The 20,527-nt window shown below is 41.5% G+C and overlaps 1 protein-coding gene across 4 annotated transcripts in view; it reads right to left on the bottom strand.

Moving 5' to 3' along the window:
• The window catches only part of ATP11C (ATPase phospholipid transporting 11C), a 244,675-nt gene that overhangs the window by 13,251 nt on the left and 210,897 nt on the right, over positions 1-20,527 (bottom strand). For all 4 annotated transcript variants that reach the window (XR_008914630.1, XM_056809271.1, XM_056809273.1 and 1 more), the window contains 4 exons: positions 16,932-17,067; positions 14,297-14,362; positions 12,832-12,935; positions 3,385-3,538 (listed from right to left, as the gene is read on the bottom strand). Coding sequence is in view for 3 of the 4 variants with exons in the window: in XM_056809271.1 (XP_056665249.1) it covers positions 3,385-3,538; positions 12,832-12,935; positions 14,297-14,362; positions 16,932-17,067 (460 nt within the window). In the remaining variant the exon portion in view is untranslated. The remainder of the gene's footprint in view (positions 1-3,384; positions 3,539-12,831; positions 12,936-14,296; positions 14,363-16,931; positions 17,068-20,527) is intronic.

The following is a 20,527-nucleotide window of genomic DNA, read 5'->3' as shown; positions in this document are numbered from 1 at the left end:
CAACTAACTAAGAGTCTGATGTGGGGAAGGCGGAGTTTCCTACGGACTCCTAATGATGATGTGCGTGAGGCTGTGGCCCTGGTGGCAACCCTGCAGTCAGTCCATTCTAGGACTTGGCTACTGACAAAGTTGGGTATAATAAGGATGTTGGAGTAGAGCTGGGCACGTATACTTTGGATCTCTATGGAGGGATCCAAGTGCTCTGGCCCCTGGCTAAAGGGCATGCATGAGTAAAGTCTCATGGCCAGTGCCTTGGTCCATGGAATTGCCAACTTTACCTTCTTCCATCTGCCCACCCCCTGCTACCAGAGGGACCAAGGAACCAACTAGGAGTCTGGTTGTGGACAGACACCATTTGGCAAAGGTTCAGAACAGAAGACCTTCCTTATAGAGCCAAAGTGAAGTGGGTACTTTCAGGGCCACTGGAAAACACTCCATTCCAACTCCTTACCACAGTCTTTGGTTGAAGCTGTGCAAGAAATACCCAAGTCTAGAGACTCCTTAGTACAGGGATGGGCAAACTAAACTGCAGACCAACATCTAGCCCACCAACTTGTGAACTAAGAATGGCTTTTAGATTTTTAAATAAAACTTCATTGTATTGGCCTCCAGGCTGTAGTTTGCTGATCCATGGTCTAACGAACACTACTTTAGTGACATTTAGGGGTACATAAAGACTCCCTGGCCCTGCCTTCACTTCAGGCCACTGCCTCATCTGGGGCCTCAAGCGTGGCTGACTTGTGATTTAACCTAAATAGCAATAACTTCAGGCTCTATATTAATGTCCCTGGGTTGTTGTTTCCAGTGATGAAGATTGTGCCCCCTCTCCATCTTGGAAGGGGGCCTTTAATTCAATATTGCAAATACTTGCCTTGGAAAGGAGTTCCTGAGTTGCTGTGACCCCACCCCCTTTGTACATTCATCACCTGGTGAAAAACCTCTGGGTGATGAGCCCCTCCCTATTGGAGCAAGACTGGTCCTCCCTGTGGTGTCTGACCCAGAGGCAGTCTCTGAGCCTTTCCGTAGAACCTTTCTAGCTTGCTATGGACCTCTCAGAACTTCAAGTATCCAGGACCACCTCCACACCCCAAAGAACCCCAGGATGAGGAGGAAGAGGAACCATGGGCACCCACCTACTCACCCTCCTTTCCCCATCACTGAGAGAGTCTAAATGCTTTTACGTTTTCTCCTTTCTACCTTCTTTCCCAGAAAAAGGAGAAGGGGCAGTACTACTAGGTCCCCATAAGGGTTCCTTGACTATACCTTTAAGGAATTTGGCATCTAAAAGTCCATTTTGTCATTGACACATTGGATAGAAAGATTAAATCACCCAGGAGTCCTCTTTCAAATGAGGGCAAGGTCAGAGACAGAGAGAAAGATGGAGTTTGTTAATCTGGTCAAACGAATGCCCTATGGAAAAGTCAGAGCACATTACAAGTGAAGAACTCTATACCTTCTTCAAGAGCTCTGTGCCATGCTGTTTGCCTGCATAAAACAATGCTCAAGTATATCATGGAAAGGGACGTCTGAGCTATCTATAGCTTAGAAGGATGCATGTGCTCAGGTTTAAAGAACAAAGAAGGATACAGGGGGTTCTTTTCAAAGGCTCAAATTTCCTTATAGTGATTCTGAGGGTTTGGATTTCTGATTATAGTCCTGGATGGGAGATATGGTGACTGGACACTCTATCTTACCTAGTCCAGGGGCAAAAGGAAATTTGGGACTATTGGCCAAAAGTGGACAACCTGAACCAGATTAAAAGATAATTTGGAAATTGTCTGACAAAACAAAAATAAAAATACGACACAGATAATGTTAATTTGAGGTTTTCTAAGTCAATATGGACCCTGAAGGGATCAATTTCTATTTGAGTTTGACGCCCTTGCCACAGAATACTCAACATATTGAGAAAGAAAGAGCCACTGGAGTCACCCCATTTAAAATTGTAAGTCTTAATGACAACAACAACAACAACAACAACAACAATAAAACTTCAAAAGTTTTGATCTGGACATATTTTTCAATTCACCTTATTTCCCAACACTTAGTACAGTGCCTAGCACATAGTAGGCACTTGAAAAATGTTTGCTAATTGATTTCCTCACACAAACCCCCAATTCTCCATGAATTCTTCTGGAAGGAAAACCAGAGAGAAAAGGAGGAATAATCTTTACTAGTGGGCAACTGATCAGTAAGTAAAATCAATTGTTAAGCCTCACTGCTTTATCTTAGAGCCTAAAAACCAGAATGGACGGAGGTTTTTAAACAAAAAAAAGTCTTGGAGAATTACAAAAAGGAGGAGGAGAGCATGGACCATTGGGACCCTTGAGAAACTAACATACTGCCCCCACCCAATAATGCCACCACCTGTGCACACATAAAGGACTGATTAAAAAGAAAGAGTACCCAAATTCAATTCACATTGACTTCAGACACTGTCTTTTGTCAGCATTCCTGCTAGCTACAATCAACCCTAGTTTTGCCTTTTCAGACCTTGGACAGCGCATCATGTTGCTTAAGGCCCCATTTCCCCAGCAGAGGCTTTTCTACCCATATCTAAATGATGCCCAAAACAACCAATCAATTATAGCAATTCATTTTGAAGGAAAAAAATTCAGTCTAACCAGTTTAGCGGCTGATTAGTCAATTTGGTTATACGGGCCCATGTCGCCACACTTTCAAGATTGCTTTGTCATTATATTCCCTTTGCTCTAGTTGCTGTCAATACACCAGAAGCTGGGTGTTAGGGGTCTGACTAATAAGATGAGCTCCTATAGGTACAGATCTGCCATGTTTAATGAAGCTCTTCATCAAAAAGGACAAGGGCTCAAATCTTCTATGCTAGCCTTGTTTATCTCTTCCTTTCTTGACATTTTCCTGAGATATTCAGAAAAGATGACAGACAACACAGGACCAAGTGATTAGGCTGACAGAGGGCAATGACATTTCCTGGGCCTCAGACAGTTGAAGCTGCTCAAAGAAACAACATAAAAAAATTCAGGCTTGATGCAAATATTTTGAAGAGAGCCATGTTGCCTGATTGACCACCAGAGAGTCAGCCTTCAGTTCCAAAGACCATAAGGGCAAATCTAGGTGTCAAGTTAAGATTTCACCTTCAAACATGGAAGAGGTCCTAGGCTCCAGAGATTGTGCAAGTCTATCATAGAAAAATGTTAACATGGCTACTTACCACTTGGCCAGGCAAAGCAACCCAGTTTTAACTATACTTGTTAATGCAGAGGTGGCAACCAAGTAATGGGTCTGTAAAGAGGAGTTTAACATGCAGAAAAAGATGCAATTCCACAACTCTAGATTCTACAGCCACTCCTGGGCAGAGAGAGGCTTTCCTCAGAAATAAGTGTATAAATTAGGTTCAGGCCTTACCTTGGGAGTCCTTCTTCTGACATTTTTAACTACTATCATAAGAATCTCAGGGAAAAGGCCGACAAATATCAGAAGAATTACTGCCAGCCATGTCGATACAGAAGTTACCATGTGGGCAAATACAAAATACATCCTTTGTTGCCTGAGAAAAGGCCTGGAGTGAAAAAAGAATAAAGACAATGGAATAGATGTCATTTCTTGAATCATTAGGAATAAAAATGTCAAGGAAACAAATCTAATAAAAATGTCAACTATGCACACTAATATAAATACTTGTCCATAGAACCCACCACCCCTTGCCCATCTTGGCAAAAGGAAAAAAAAGAAAAAATCATAAGCAAAACAAAACACAAATGTCAAATATTTGATAAGAAAGGAGATGGTGGCAAAAGACTTCTGAGTTGAAAGAACCAGGTCCTCCACTTTGCAGTTGCCAAGTAGTCAATGCTCCTGAGCACTGGAGAACACAAGGCTTCAAGGAATTTATTTCATGAGAAATTCAGATGAAGGTTTGCAAGTACAAGGATCACATGTGTCCTTGATGCTTTTATTAATATACATATGGCCTGGAGCCTCACCTTCAAAACTATAAAATCCATCTTTTACTGAGAGAGAGTGGGACATGACCGCCAAGAATGTAAGGGCGTCTAGTATGCATGCTCAAAATCTCCTTCAAACTGCAAGTATCCATCAGGCACCCTGATAAGCCCTGGCCTAGTGCAGTATTCTATGTGTAGTGGGTATTTTGCTGATACAAACACTCATATTCAGAAAATCTGGAGACCCTTAATAGCTTTGGCAGAGTTTATCCCTCTCAGGTAAAAGCCCAAAGTTAGCCATTGAATGACTGATTATCAGGCACCTATCTTGCTGTGTACCTGTAATGACCAACTGTGGCCCCAGAAAGGGATGTGAACATGTACCTCAAATCTTTCACTGGAGAGCTAGGGGATGATGAGCAAAGAATATTGAATATAGGTTCAGAAGTAATTGCCATATTGGTTGGTTTTAGTTAATTATTTTACTTTGTATCAAAGAAAGTCTTGATGGGTGCAAGGATGTTGAGAGAAGACAACAGGAAATATAGGATCAGAGCTAATAGTATAACATTATATCAAGAAAAACCTATCAGTGAAACTTAAACTTTAATACCAATAACAATATGGTAATCTCCCAAATCTAAGACATATTAGACTTGATTCCCTAGCCTGTAGGTAGAATATTATGTGTTCATAGATCTATATAACCTCCTATTGCTCTCTTTCCCCACCTTATTCCATGTCATATTATAAGCTCTTTAAGGGAAAAAGATGTAACATATTTCTTTGTTACCCGAGCCCTTAGCATGTTGTAGATAATTAATAAATAAATATTTTCTGGATTGATGGACAGATAGATGTATGGGTAGATGGAAAATAATAACCACAGGCCCAAACATATGCAGCCATTAACAATTCAGAAAAAATGTCCTTTTTTCACTTTCTTCATCTCTCTTGTTTGCGTGTTATATGTGTTGTCTTTTGCAGTATGGCTAATACAGTAATATAAGTTTTACATGACTTCACATGCATAATCAATATTATATTACTTGCCTTCCAGGTGAGGAGAGGGATAGGAGAGAATGTGGAACTCAAATATTTTTAAAGTTTTTAAAATTTTAATGTATTATTTAAAAAATACATAAAAATCTATTTTTGAAAACAATGAAGAAAAATGATAAAGTAGGCAATGTAAGAAAAAGTTTGTCACCCATGAGGCTAACAGTAATTCTCACACTATGGATGAAGACTAGTCTGCCAAAAAAAGCCTTCCTACAGACCATCAGGAGATGGATAATTGGAAATGTTTTCAGGTGGCTGTCAAGACAGGAAGAATCTCATGAAGGAAGAGCTCAACAATCATATCTATATTAATAGAAAAAGCCATCAGGCAAACAGATTCCATTACCAAGGGGCACAAAGTAAAGCTGTTATTCTATATCGCTAACTCCTCTCAGCATAAATCCAATAATCCGTTTCTTATTGGCCAAAGAAAAACCATTAGGTCATAAAAGTATTAAATCCACAACTGGATTTGAACTGGAGACATGCTTATAGTTTAGGCTCATTTCAGGGTCATGAAGAGATTATATGGACCTCTGTGATATTGCTACTCAGCTAAAAGCCATCAGGTGGGAAGAGGGTACTCCTTCCCTACACAGTGTAATTCTATCTATTTAGTATTATTTAGTAATATTGTTTCTCAGTTTATTTTTGTCTTAAAAGGGCCTAGGTAAGAAAATAGGAAGCAAAGAGGGTTGATGTCAAATGGAAGTGTAGTCTCCAGTGGAAGGGCCCAGGGTTCTATTTCTATCCTGTTCATCATTTTTATTGTGTTTTTCTTTTTTGGTAATTAGTGACTTGGATAGAGGTACAGCTAATATGCATAGTAAATCTGGGGATAACTAGAAGCTGTAAAGAATAGCTTATAGACCTGTTAATAGAATCAGGACTACAAAAGTCCTCCATCAATTTTTTAATGGGCTGAATTAAAGAATACAAAATGTAGCCAGGGTAAATGTAAAGTCCTAAAAATCAATTGTTTATAATCCAGTGGAATTGCTTGTCAGCTCCAGGAGAGGGGAGGGAATAGAGGTGGGAAAAATCATGAATCATGCAACCATGGAAAAATATTCTAAACTGGTTAATTAATCAATGAAAAAAGTCAACTGTACAAGAAATAGAGGAACTAGACTATTTGGGTAGATGGGGCGGGGGGGAGAGACCTTGAGGATTTAATGAACGCAGAGCTTAATATTAGTCACTTCACAAGCTCAAAGCCCAAATTGAGTCAGATGATAGGGACATTGCCAGGTCTTTGCAGAACACATTTACAGTATCAACTTCAGTTCTGAGCTCCCTGTTTCAGGAAGGACATTGACAACCTGGAACACACTCAAGAGGGCAACTGGGATGGGAGGCGGAAGAGATGGCCTGAAGATCATAATCATACAAAGACTCATACAAAGACTGGTTGAGGGAACTAGGCATGTATGTAGTCTGAAAGGAAATTATAGTAGATGTCTTCAAGTGTTTGAGGGCTTGTCATATGAAAGGCATATGTCATTCTTGTTCTGCTTGGCCGCAGAGGGTAGAACAAGGAAACAGTGAGCAGTAATTACAAGGCAGGAAGCATGGGCTAGTAAGTAGATGCAGCACTGGATTTGAGTTCAAATGCATTTAACCTCTTTTGGCCTCAGTTTCCTCATTTAAAGATGTAGGCAGGGGTTGGGCTCCTCTAAGGTTCCTTCTGGTTCCGAATCAATGAGAGCAAGACTGGGACTTTCAAAGTAATGAAAAACTTTCTATCAATGAATGTCTTCCCAAAGTGAAATGGGCTGTTTCATTAGCTACTAAGTTCTCCATCACTGAAAGTCTCTAGGTGATGGCTAGATCATTGGACAGGGATGCTGTAGTAGATACTGGACTAGATGACCTGTCAGGTCAGTCCAACCCAGAAAGCTAAGACCCTAGGCTATGTAAAAATAAAAGAAAAATGTTGGGAGTTATCTTTATGTTCAAAGCCTCAACATGACTCCCTCTGCCTCAGAAGTCAGTATCAAAGGCTAGACCCATTGATCCCCAGATTAGCTCTGACGACACTTAAGCAATAGATTTCTCAGAGTCTCTGGTCAGTTCGGTCACTTTGCTCATATTCACGCAGCACCTGAACTCATTCACATGTATACTTGGGAGACATCTAAGGAGCCCAGTGGTTAAGAATTTTTGAGGCAGGAAGACCTGAGTTCAAATTCTGCCTGACAGTAGTTGCAAGACCATGGGCAAATCACAACCTCTATCTGCCTTGGTTTCCTTATCTGTAAAATGGGGATAATTAATGTAGCCTGAACCTCCCAGGCTTGTTGTAAGGATCAGATTATACATAAAAAAGTGCCCTGCAAATCTTAGTCACTGATAGTTCTACGGACAAAAACACATAGAAAAAAATCCATATTTTTCCTCCTTGGTATAAATCAGAAAATCACAGAGTCAAAGGGGAATGTAAAGATTGTCTAGACTTTTTGTGATTTAAAAAAATGGAGGCAGCTGGGTGGGTCTCATTGGGCTTAATTTTTCCTATGTGGCTGATGAGGCTCTTTTCAGCATTTATAGATTCTATCCAGGAAACTCTGCAGTGTTCTTGGCCTTGATGCAAACAGAGTAGATGAAGAAAGTATATTGTGCAGTCAATGACATACAGTTGGACGCACAATGCATAGAGCTCATCCATCAATGGATATATCTTGGACACACTGCAAACAGACATTTGAGATGGGCTCAGAATTAAACAGGGGGGAGGAAAATGGAGAAAACTGCCTTTAGAAAACTGCAGAGTTCTTTTAATGACCCTAAACTTCTCCTTGAAGGAGACACCAGTATTCTTCTGGTGTGTAACCCAAGACAAGTCACTTGCAACTCCTCAGTGGTTCTTGCCTCTGGTGAGAGGCTAGATGTTGGAATCTCCATTTAAGGAAGGTGCTCAGGAGGGGCCATCTTTTCATTCCCCACTTGGCTACACTCCTTCAGACTTTTCCATTGTGTCCTTGCCAGGTACCTTTCCTTCTTTCGCCTCCCATTTTTCTAGCTTCCTTTTGAGTATTGTCTTCCTTTAGACTGGAAACTATTTGAGGGCAGGGACAGTCTTTCTTTTTTTGTATTTGTATTCCAAATACTTAGTACATTGCTTGGCATGTAGTAGGTGCTGAACAAATGTTTATTGATTGAGTGATCCTGGTGGCTCTTTAAGATTTTAACTTGCAGAGAAGGTGCCAAACCACATTGGTAGAGGGAGTTTCCATCCCTGGAAGTTCCTTATGGCATTATAATCAAAGGTCCTATCTCTATCCCCATCCCTGTTCTTCCAGGAATGAACACTATGATCTCTTAAGAATTAAAAAATGAGAACTGCTGAAAGGTAAATAAAAACACACATGGTGGGAATATGTTGGCAGTTAACACATTGAAGGTGGGGAATTAGGATGGAGAACCAGGGGAAAGAATGACATCAAAGTAATAATGGATTGGGCAAGTCACCTCTCTTGGCCTTAGTTTCCTCATCTGTAAAATGAGGGAAGGGATGAATGAGATGGTCTCTGAGATCTCTTCCAATACTAGACCAGTTACTCAATGATAACCAATGCCATAGTATCCCTATAATGATAAAAGAAACAGAGGAAGATCTCCACCAACATGAGTAGAGCCCAACACTTGGTGAACAAGGGGGTCAATGAGCCTATAGAATGAGAAGATGTGAATGGATTAGAGACTGCTCTACTGGAAATAGGACCTGAATAGAGAAGATCCTAGATCCTCTGGAGTCTCCGAGTACCACTGGACTTGCATATCAGAGGATTTGGCACTGGAAGGGATGGATCTTAGCAATTATTGAAGGAATTCTAATTCTCAGTTTGCAGATGAGGAAAATGAGGCCAAGAGAAGCAAAAATAATCACTAATCATGCCTCCTGAACTTTTTAACTTTGATGAGGTCCTTGATACACAGATTCTCATTTGAGACTTACAACAACCCTACAATGGACAGGTGCTACTCTTACACCCATTTTACAAATAAGGAAGCTGAAATTCACAGAAGAGAGGGAAAGGGAGAAGAAGTCGTATTTATATAATATGTCTGCTACGTGTCAGGCACTGTGCTAAGAGCTTTTTAACAGATATTATCTCATCTGATCATCACAACAGCCAAGTGTCATTATCATCCTTATTATTCTATAGATGAGGAAACTGAGGCAGCGGTTGTGACTTACTTGCCTAGGGTCACACAGCTAGTGTTTGAGGTGGGATTTGAACTTAGACCTCTACAATTCCCAGTCCAGTACTCTATTCACTTCATGAGTTGCCCTGGTCTGTTACTGTCTGATGGTGGAAAATCAACATTTAAATAAAAGAAAAGTCAAGCTCTGGAAAGAGGAAGGAACTTGTGTGAATTTTCCAGACACATTTCAATCATTCAGCGAATTGAGCACAATGGATTTAGGTGCTCTCTTCCTAGAGCTCCCACCAGGATACCTTCTGCTCTGGCCTCAGGTGAATAACATGAGCTTTGGTGAGCCAACTTGAAATCCTGAAAAAAGCTCATACATTGAGGACATGTATTATCACCTGACATATATGACAAAAAATGAGAAATTAGAGGTGGGTGTGCTCGAAAACCAAGGGAAGGTCTCCAGGCCATGAGACAAGCTCTTCTATAAGGAAGGTCTAGAAAGATTTGGAAAAGGATGACAATACATGAAGGAGCTATGATCTGCACTGGCATGAGGAATGAGGTCATAGATTCAACACAGTATCAAAGCATGGTGGAATGCCTGGAGGGTTGGCCTCTGGCACATACTGGCTGAGTGACCCATGGCAATCAACTTCACCTCCTAGTACCTCCAGCAATAATCTCAGGTTATGTTACAGATGAATCACTGATTTGCATTGGGAGACAGAGCCTCCATACAGGGAGGTCCCTATGACAATAAAACTATAGCTATTAAACCTTAAACTGCACTGCCTATTCCCCACTGGCACCTCTCCACCCCAAACCCTGACATCTAATCATCTATTAACAATTACACAAAGCAAAGCAAAAACAAAGGAATGCTTCCTTGGCCCCTGTGCTCACCCTCATTCTCTCCACAGGTGCTACGGTCCTGCTGTAATTACAGATTTCAGAGCTTGTCAAATCTCAGACTTAGCCTTCCCACCTTCATTTCCCAGGGTTGTGCTTATTGGGCTTTCTTTTAGAAATAAAAAATCAATGCCCTTTTCAGAACAGTGAAAACTTCTTCTAATTACATCTCAAGTGACAAGAACATATTTCAAATATAGTTCTCAGAGCTCTCTCCTTCAAGGATCATAGATCATAGATGTAAAGGTGGAAGGACCCTCGGGGTCATCTAGTCCAATCCTCTCATTTTTGAGATAAGGAAATAGAGGCCCAGAGAGGTTAAGGGCCAGCTCCAAGGTTCCAGAAGCTACAAAGGGGCAGAGATTCAAACCCAGTTCATCTGAACCCAAGTTTGGAATTCTTCCCGTGGCACAGCTTCTGCCTTTCACCAGTGAGACCATCTGCACTTCCCTCCACTAATGCATTCATACCCCCTTCCATCATACCTTAGCAGATGAACTTTTGGGATTATCAGGGTCAAAAATCTTTACCCCATACTGGTTGATCTTTTGGCAATGAGCCCTTTGGCCCTAAACTGGGCTGGTCCTTGGATTAGAGACTAGGTAAAATGGCCCCTCCGATTAATCTTCGAGATTACAAATACTATTATTATAAACAGGAACTGTTTATCCAGTTAGGAAACTGGTCTGGGAGTCAGGCGAATTAAGTTCTAGTCCTGGTTTTGCAAGCTAATGCACAGTAGGACCTTGGGCCAGTCTTTGGGCTTCAGCTGTCCTCCTTTGTAAAAAGTGGCAGTTGGAGATGGTCTCTAAGGTTCCTTCCAGCTCTGACTGCTTGCCTCAACAAGAGGACATTAAGGAAGGAGAAGTTGAAGGACACTCAAAAGAATGAAAGCAGTCAGGCAAGCCACAGACATTGATGGTCTCCATACTGTGCTAGGTGCTGAAAATATAATTCGAATCATGTCAAATAGTGATTTTAAGGCTTGCAAAATGCTTCATATACATTGTCTCATTCAAGTCCCACAAGAACCCTGGGAGGTGGGTGGTAGAGGTATTAGTATTCTGATTTTGTACAGAGGTGAAGTCATTTGCATAGGCCACACATCTAGTAAGCCTCAGAGGCTGGAGGGAACCCAGGCGTTCCAGACTCCAAGTCCAGCCCTCGAATCCACTCCACCATGCTGTCTTCTCTCAATAAGCAACCTGAAGAGTAATCAGCCAACATTTATTAAACACTAGCTCTCCATCAGGTACTGTTCTTTCTAGGTGTTAAAGATAGATATAAGGACAGAAATGGGCACCCAGCCAAGCTGTGGGTTTGGAATTCTCAGGGGATTTTGCTTGACATCATCAACATAGAGATGATTGCAATTTGCTCTATTAGTCAAAGCACTGAGCTATATAAACACTGCCAGCAAAACAAATCAGAGGCTAACTAGGCTTAGCAAGGAAAACACTAACATTTAACCTCTCTGCAACTGGTAAAACACAGACCAGGCTTATAATCCTGCCAAGCCCTAGGCCCTAGTCCATTCAATCAATTGGGTTAAAGGGGTTATCTCCAGGGGGCAGCTAGATGGCCTGGAATTGGGAAGACTTGGGTTCAAATTTGACCTTGGATACTTCCAAACTAGGGGACCCTGGGCAAGTCACTTAACCCTATTTGCCTAGCTTCTGCTCTTCTTCTTAGAATTAATACTAGAACAGAAAGTAAGGGTTAAAAAATAACTTCTATCTAGTAACTGCAGCGTGACACAATGTCTGGAGCCAGAGCAATAGGAAGATGAATGGCTACAGACAGGAGAGCCATTTCTAAGAACGTGTGCACCTGGGTCAAGTGACATGAACCACAGACTCAACCAAAGAGCTCACAAAGACCTCCACCACCATTATCATTATCATCATCATCATCATCATCATCATCACCATGTCATAAGCCTAGAGCTGAGAGGGACCTCAGAGGTCATCTACCTCAACCCAAAAGGAAACTGAGGCCTGGAAAGATTTGACTCAAGACAATAGAATTATAGGTCTAGAGATAGGAATCATATACGCAAAGGAACTCAGACACTAGAAAAATAAGTGACTGGCCCAAAGTCACAAAGGCAGTAAATAGTAGAGCTGGGATTAGGGCCCAAATCCTCTGACTCCAAATCTAGTCCTAATGCCTCCTTCCTACCTGGCAGCTTTGTAGGTTAGCTAATTATTCTTGCTAATTGGGTTCTAGGTTTTGATCTTCTGAAGGTTAACAAGTGTTATCAGTACTCTCTAAATTTGGCAGCCTAGGCTAAAGACTCAGGCGTTCTGCTCTAGTTATGACTCTTATCTTTGATCAAGTAGACCCAGTAATAGTTTCTGCTCACCTAATCTAATTTACACTGGTCTTTCACCTGGATCAGCTTTCTAGATTCAAAGACTTGACCTTATTCCTTTTCAAGAACATTAAGGTTGCCTATAGTTAAATACAGTTGAAGATTGTGTCTGACTATTATGCGCTCAGCAAATCAAATCCTTCTTCTTGGCTCTCTCCATGATCTTGACATGGTTAAATAGGAATTCATGAAAGGAAAAATGGAGGAAGGCACATGAGTCTGTTCAAGAAATGAGTTGTTAAAGGATGTATCTGTGTGTATATACATATACACATACATATAAAATATCCCCATGCAATGTAAGCTACTGGAGGTCAGGCACCCTTTCATTTCTGTCTTTAAATTTCCAGCTTTAAAAAAGGCACATTTACAAGGTCACTTAGGAATACAAAAGGTACTTACCAGATAATGCCTCCCCAGAAAAATGAGAAAAAGACATAGAAGACCAAGGAACCCCAAATCACAAAGTGATTGATCCAAGTCCAGAACCGAGTATCCATGGCAAGCTAAAAAAGAGGGGGCAGGGAATTAGAAATTTGTAGAGAGAAGAATATAAAGTAATCTTGCTTAGGTAAAATCTTCTCCCTATACACTCAAAGTCCCATGATAGGGTAGGTCCGAGTTTGGAATAGGGAAAGAAGGAGCAAAAAGGAGGATAAAGGGAGCCAGGGAGGAAAGGCTTACCAGTTTGGGACATAGGGTCTTTTGGCATAAAATTATACAACAGAAATTCTCTCTACTAGGTGGGTTTACGATCTCTTGAGAATAGGAAGTAGAAAACCTGAGTTTTCTTCTCCATGATTTGCAATAGGGTCCTGATCATCTGTGCTTTGGCTTCTCCATTTACACAACCATGTTATAAGAATACCACCAATGTGCCCAAATACCCATACCTCACACAGATGATGAAAAGATGAGGAAACAGAAGGTGCTTCTCAAGAGAAGAGACCTTCACTGGTGAGATGGGAAGCTATAGGTGCAGAATACTGCATGTGATTCATGGCACTTGCCCTATGTGACAGCTGGTTTTAATCAACTTCTTTTGTTTTTGCCACATAGAAAAGTTCAGCACAGTGGGGAGAAGTGGGAGAAGTGAGGATAGTGGTAATTCCAGGGGGGAAGGGCATTATTACATGTATGGGGACTGTACAAGGAGAGGCAGTGTGGAGTAGTAGAGAGCAAGATACTTAAGAATCAGGAAGACCTATTGTGGCATGGACACTGAAGCCAATCTTGGAGCAGAAAGGACTTCTTTTGGATAATTCAGTGATACTTAATTTATATCAGTGGTTTTAGCTAAAATAAGCTTTTCCCTGTGTGGGATACATCACTGATTAAAAAAAAAAAACTTTTTGCTGCAATTTCACTAGCATAGAGAACTCCCAGCGAGGGAAGTCCTTCTACCAATGCTGATCAGCATCTGATGGTCTTACAGACACTGCAGAAGCACTAGAGATTAAATGACTTCTCCAGAGCCACAGAGGCAAAATGTGTCTGCTCATGCCAAAAACAACCTTGGGCTATCCATTACTTCACACTGCTTCTCATTCTAGGTTGTGCCACTAGCAAAAATGCCAGGGTACGAAGATGTGCTAAAAAAGAATACATACACATACACATTCACACAAATGGAGGGGAAATCATCCTAAGAAAGAGGGATTATTGATGATACCTTGGTGTTAGGCATCCTGGGGAGAATTCAGAAAAAAAGGGTTATAATGAATAACAAGCAACCTTGAAAATAAAGGTCAGAAAACTTATTTAGGGAACAATCAGAAAGGACTAAATGTTCTTCCAACAGAATTGAACAACAACAACAACAACAACAACAATAATAATAATAATAATAATAATAAAGAAATCTAACCTTCAGTGTTACAGTGAATACTAAGACTGTATAAACAGTAGTCCCAAAAGTCCAGTTCCCAAAACCCTGAAAAAAAATCAGAGTTACATGTACTATTTTGTATTTCATTGTCCAACTGAAATCACTCAGAAGCAGTCACTTTGTTGACAGTGGTAGAGTCACATTGAGGGTTTGGAGTGTGGCCTTTGATGCCCCCTAAGGAGGACCCCATATCTGTCTGTGGTGCTGCTGCTGCTGAACCTCACCCATTCCGCATATGGGGTCCAGGCATTAGATCACTGAGATGGCAAGGGCAAGAAAAAAAACAACACTGACAACAATTTTCATTGTCTTTAAAGATCCAGATGGACTCTTTCCTGGAAAATCAAAAGCCACTGGGGGGCTCTAATCCTCAGTGGTGGCAGCAATAAAACATAAGGGGGCTTCCTAGTTTCCAGCTACAAACTGCCACGTGGGCTACGAGAGCCCATGGACTGGTGGCCCAACATCAATCCAAATGATGGCAGGTGTATGTTTACCAAATGTGTTCAAGATCTTAATATATAGCATTAAAACAGAAAATGAGGTGTGAAAGTTCCTTTTGTTTAAAGAAAGCCAAAGAAATTAAAGTTAAGAGAGAGAGAGAGAGAGAGAGAGGAAGAGAGAGAGAGAGAGAGAGAGGAAGAGAGAGAGAGAGAGAGAGAGAGAGAGAGAGAGAGAGAGAGAGAGAGAGAGAGAGAGAGAGAGAGAGAGAGAGATGATTTGATCAAATCCCGCATGGGTGCTAGGATTAATTACTGGGAGCAGTTCTTACACTCATCGGTCATTTTAACGAGCATTTACTGGAACAATGGCATAGGCAATAAGACTGCATCCACTTGGAATAATTTGGGCACAGGCCAGACTGAAATTTCCCCTTGTACAAGCTGAAAAAAGGCGCCGTTGAGCAAATGAACAGGACAAACAAGCTCCCAGGGGTCTTTTTACTCATTTGGGAAGCATTTCTTTTCCCAAGACCTATTTGCAGACAATTAATGTGCTAATTACAAATGATGCTTAGAATGCATTTATTAAGGCACTCCTTTGGCCACCTTGACAGCCACAGTTTGAGTTACTACATGGACCAGAAAGTAATCAGACTAGCCTTCTTTAGAAAACTATTTGGTCTTTGAGAATGTTTGCTGATTCAGGTGGCCAAATTTCAATTGGTCCAAAATTGAGAGGTTTGATTATGGTCCCTGGCCTCACAATATCACTTTAATTCATTGATCTTACCTACTTTTTAATTAGTTATTAAAGTTTAGCACAATGGTCAGAAAATACTTGGGGAAACATTAGGGTTTCATTAATTCAACAATAAACCTCTACTAAGCACCTACTGTGTGTGAAGCCTCAGGCTGCATGCTGGGTATGCAAATATGAAAAATGGTTCTGTACTTGGCCTAAGTAGCAACGGATAGAGTGTGTTCAGAGAGAAGCAGGCCATAAGGTAGCTGGGCTTAAAGGAGACAGCCAGACAAAGCACCTTGGGAAAAATGGGAGGTGGAAGAGCACACTTTCAACAGCAAGTAGGGATACAGATCAAGGAGATGAGGCTTATGCTAGGCCTTGAAGGAAGCAAAGAATTTCAAGAAGACTAGAGAAGAAGCACAGTTCCCAGCATAAGGAATGGCCTGGATGAATGCACAGAAAGGGAAAAGGAATTGCTGAACAATTGGTTGTATAGTCTGGCTGGAATGAAGAATACAAGGAAATAGGAGAGTGTGAAACAAGGCTACAAAGGTCAGTTGGAGGCAGATTATTGAGTTCAATAGAGTATAACTGTGAACACCTCTAACAAGGCCCCCCGAAGTTGACAGGATGTAATTAAAGCAAAGGATGTGGTGTGCTGGACTCAATTCTCAGAGGTATGGCTGGGGGCCTCTTGTTCTCTAGGGGGAAAAGCGTTTCTTGGCAACCCTTGGAACTCCTCTTCCAGGGTCATGCCTGGGCAGTCAGTCACTATGCTCCAACAGCCATAGGGGTGGCAGGAAAGGCCAGTGCAGAGGAAGTGGAATAGTCAAGTCCTGGTTGCCTGGACAGCCAGCCGGAGCCCACCCCAGAGAAAGGTGAGGTCTTCTTCCCCAGTCCACTGTGTGAAATCTCCATATGGCCTGCCCAGCCACTCAGGCTGCAGAAGGGGTTTCAGTGGATAGAGGATTCCATCTTTACCTCTCCCCATTTCTAACGACATTCTTGGCCCTAGCTAGCAGACAATTAATACTGCCTGAATATTTTAACCAAACAGATAACTACGCAAACCTCAATTTTGACCTAAAGCGGGATTGTCTTTTTTTAAATCTTGAGGTCATGGGTCTGTGATCATTTCAGCAAAAATTGCAATCAAAATAGGCCCACAGGTTTGGAGCTAGGCAGAAACTCTGAGGTCTTTTCAGGAGGTAACTAACTATACAGACAACTGATTTGTTCACATTTGATCAAAGGCATTCTGACTTCTATCCCATTATGAGCGTTCCTTGCCACAGAGTAAGAATCTTCTGTGGGTGAGCAGCCCTTCCCCAAGCAGCTGCAGATGACATCCCAACAAGATAACTAACAGCATATAACAGTATCAAAATAATGCATGCAACCCCCAAAACATGAACTGGAACTTTACCTTTCCATTTTCTTCCAAGGATGTGGCCTGATAAAGGAAGTAAGTACCGAAGAAAAATACAGTCCCTTCAAAGGCAGACAGAAACATCCAGTAAAAGAAAGGACCCCACTTTAGCTTGGCATTGTCAGAAATTCTCCTATCAGAAAATAGCACAGAAAGAAGACAAGTTAAAGCATTTCCCCCCATGTTGCCACTCCAAGGGAACAATGCAAAATCTGAGTACCCCAAACTGAGGGCAAAAATACTGGGGTAGGCATATGGTTAAACTGGAAGAGGGCGCCCTCTGGTGACTCAGAGTGCCAACTCTGAGCTATCTGGATGGTGCCCTGACCAATTGTATTAAGGTAAAACTCTGGTTACAACTAAAGTATTACTGATAAAATACTCATTTTTAATTCTGAGCTTTCCCTGGCTATTCAGGTCTTTAAGAAAATGTCCTTGATGACTTTCCTGGTGACTTTGAAAATGTAATAGTTTGGACATTGGATCTTTATCTCATATTGGACAGCAGGTGATTGAGAAAATAAATTACTCAAAAATCCTATCTTGGGATCATTGGAACCCAAGCCTTCTAGCCACAGTATTCTAGCATCTCATGGGATAGGGTGGCCTCAGAGTCAGATGGCCAGAAAGCAAATCATTCCTTGCCATGGACCATGTCTGTGCTGGTGGGCAAATTCCTTCCCCTCTTTAAGCCTCAATTCTCACCTTTATACAATGTGATGATAATAGTCATGGCATCTATGTCAGAGAACTCTTGGGAATGAAAGACCTTTGTAAGATTTTGTAAAGATGCTCTAGAAATGTGAGTTATTTATGATTCTAAGTGAGGAGGCAAAACAATGAAAAATCGGGAAGAAGTAAGTATATTTGTTTACAGAGAGGCCAATTTACGTGCCACATGGCAAAGTAGCATGGCCTTACATCATAGCACAGCAGGCAGGGAGATGACCTTCTTCCCCTTGTTAAATCATGATTTCTTTCCTTTTTTGTCCTAGACTTGTGATTTCATTGATGTAGAGGCTATAGAGAGCTTCTCCCTCTACCAATACATATTTGTAAATAAAGAGTTTAGAAAGTTGCTTAGAAACACCAAGAAATTAAGTGACTTGCCCAGGGTCACACAACATATATAAGAAGTGGAATCTGAAAAGGATCTTCCTGGTTCTGAGACTACCTTTTATAGCCAAATTTTCAGGGAGAAAAGAATGGGAAAGAAGGGAGAAAAGCCTGTTTTTTCTATAGAAGAAACTCCATATGCCATTTTCACTTCTCTTTAAAAAAGTTTTTTAAAGGCCAAGTACCTCTCTTGTCTGAGGTATGAGCCTTTACAAGCAGGGGAGTCACTGAAAAACAAGGCTGAAAGACAATGAGAGAGAGTCCAGACCCTCTGGAATACTAAGGGGCATTCTCCAAAGATACAGTGAGGTGGGGACAGCTGGGTAGCTCAATGAGAGGCAGGTCTATAGATGGGAGGTCCTAGGTTCAAATCTGGCCTCAGACACTTCCCAGCTGGGTGACCCTGGGCAAGTCACTTGACCCCCATTGCCTAGCCCTTACCACTCTTCTGCCTTGGAGCCAATACACAGTATTGATTCCAAGACGGAAGGTGAGGATTTAAAAAAAAGATACAGCAATGAGGGGAGATTGGGACCTGATGTGTCTGGCAAAGAAACAGCAAGACAGCAAGCTTGGGATGGCTGGGGGGAGTCACTAGGACACAGCCTTGATTCCAGCATGATCTCAGGCAAAGCACATACGCCAGAGCAAGATGATTCAAAATTTTATGGATTCTGTCTGCAGGAGTCAATCAGAAATACATCCCCCCTGCCCTCTAACCACCACTTTGCCCTCCTATTTCAGCAAGTTATCAGCATTTAAAAGGCAATCCACAGTGGAAAAAGCACCAGAAGCCCTGGGTCTAAGTCTCAGCTGTGTTACTCACTTCCTGTTTGACCTTAGGCAAGTCCCTGACTCCACTCTGGACCTCGTTTTTTTTTTCTTCTGTAAAATGAAAGGATTGGACCAGATCTCTTCCATATCCTTATAGTTCTATAATATGACTGATGGTGATTTTCTAAGCCCCTTGGTTTAATATTCTAGACTCTTACATTCCAGATGAGCATCTACTAACTTCATCTTTCCTCTTCCCTGCCCCTACAGAGTGATCATAGGATCATAGATTTCAGTGCCCAAGGGAGACTTGGAGGTCATCTAGTCCAGCCCTCTCATTTTACAAAGGAGGTAACTGGCACCCACTACTCAGCAATCCTTTAGATTAACATCTTCATCCTTCATTATAATCCTGACATAAAAAAATCCAATTTAATAATAGGCCAGTTGCTGGGGACAGTTCCAAGTTACCCATCCATAAGGAGAAAAAGCTATTTCAAGACAAATTCATTTTTTTCGTTGACTCTCTGAATTAATTATGCTCTTCAATAAAACTGCAGAGTTAGAGCCTGATGAAAAGGGAGGGGGATGGCTCTGGAATGGCTAATGATTCTCAGCATCTTTTTTCCCTTGCCTAGGTGGAGTTCAATCATCAAAATGACTAAAAATCTTTTGCTCATGAACATCAGGTTGTTGGAAGGCTCCTCTGCTAGGGGACACATGACCAAAGGCACTCTCTTTGACCTACTGGAAAAATGGACCCTAAAAGGAATGACCTTCTAAGCCATCTAACCCAATTCAAACCTCCAAAAACCATCTGACTCCAACATCTCCAATAAGTGGTCAGACTGCCTCTAAAGAACTTAGCACATACACATGCAGGAACATATCCATGCATTCCCAAGGTAGCCTAGTCCACTCAGGAATGGCCCATCCTGCTGGAAAGTTTTTTCCAACATCTTGCCTAGATTGATCTTTCGGCAACTTCCACTCACATTCACTGCAAATTTGACGAAAGCCAAGGATTCCCAACAGAGGTCTTGAAAGGGGTCTAAAAATTCATTTCTTTTTTAATTATCACACGTTGCAAAACCACAAATAGCCTGGGATTTTGTATGTGCTTCACTCAGCAACTAGTAGCCACTTAGGCTACTGCCATCACTATCATCATCATCATCACTCACATTTATATCACAAAAGTACTTTACATGTTATCTTGCTTGAATCTCACAACAGCCCTGTGTAAGGCTGGTGCTCCTATCATCTATCAACTTATAGATGAGAGAACTGAGGCAGAGAAAGGTCAGATAACTTGCCCTGTTTAACATTACTAATAGGTATTTGAGGCAGGATCTGTACTCAGGTCTTTCTGAATTTAGGTCCAATATTCTAACCATTATGCTACCTAGCTGCTTTTATTATGACTCCTTAGCTAAGAACTAAGAAGCTGACTAAGACACATGTAGCTGGAGGAACTTACTCAGAGTCACCCAGCTAGTATGCATTAGAACAGGATTTGAACCTCAGGCTTCCTGATTTGCAGGATGGTCCAGGAGCTACTCTGTTCCCATTTGCCTTGCATCCATAGACAACAAAGAAACTTGAGATCTTTGGGAATCAGAACTCTCAAATGAGATCCCTGAACCCTCAAACAATAAATGGGGAACTAGGTCTGTTGGAGTGGACAGCTCCTCCCCTGTCTC

This window comes from Monodelphis domestica, chromosome X (genome assembly GCF_027887165.1).
Source record: "Monodelphis domestica isolate mMonDom1 chromosome X, mMonDom1.pri, whole genome shotgun sequence".
NCBI lineage: Eukaryota > Metazoa > Chordata > Mammalia > Didelphimorphia > Didelphidae > Monodelphis > Monodelphis domestica.
Note: the sequence above shows the minus strand (reverse complement) of the source record. Positions and strands in the feature narration are given on the sequence as shown.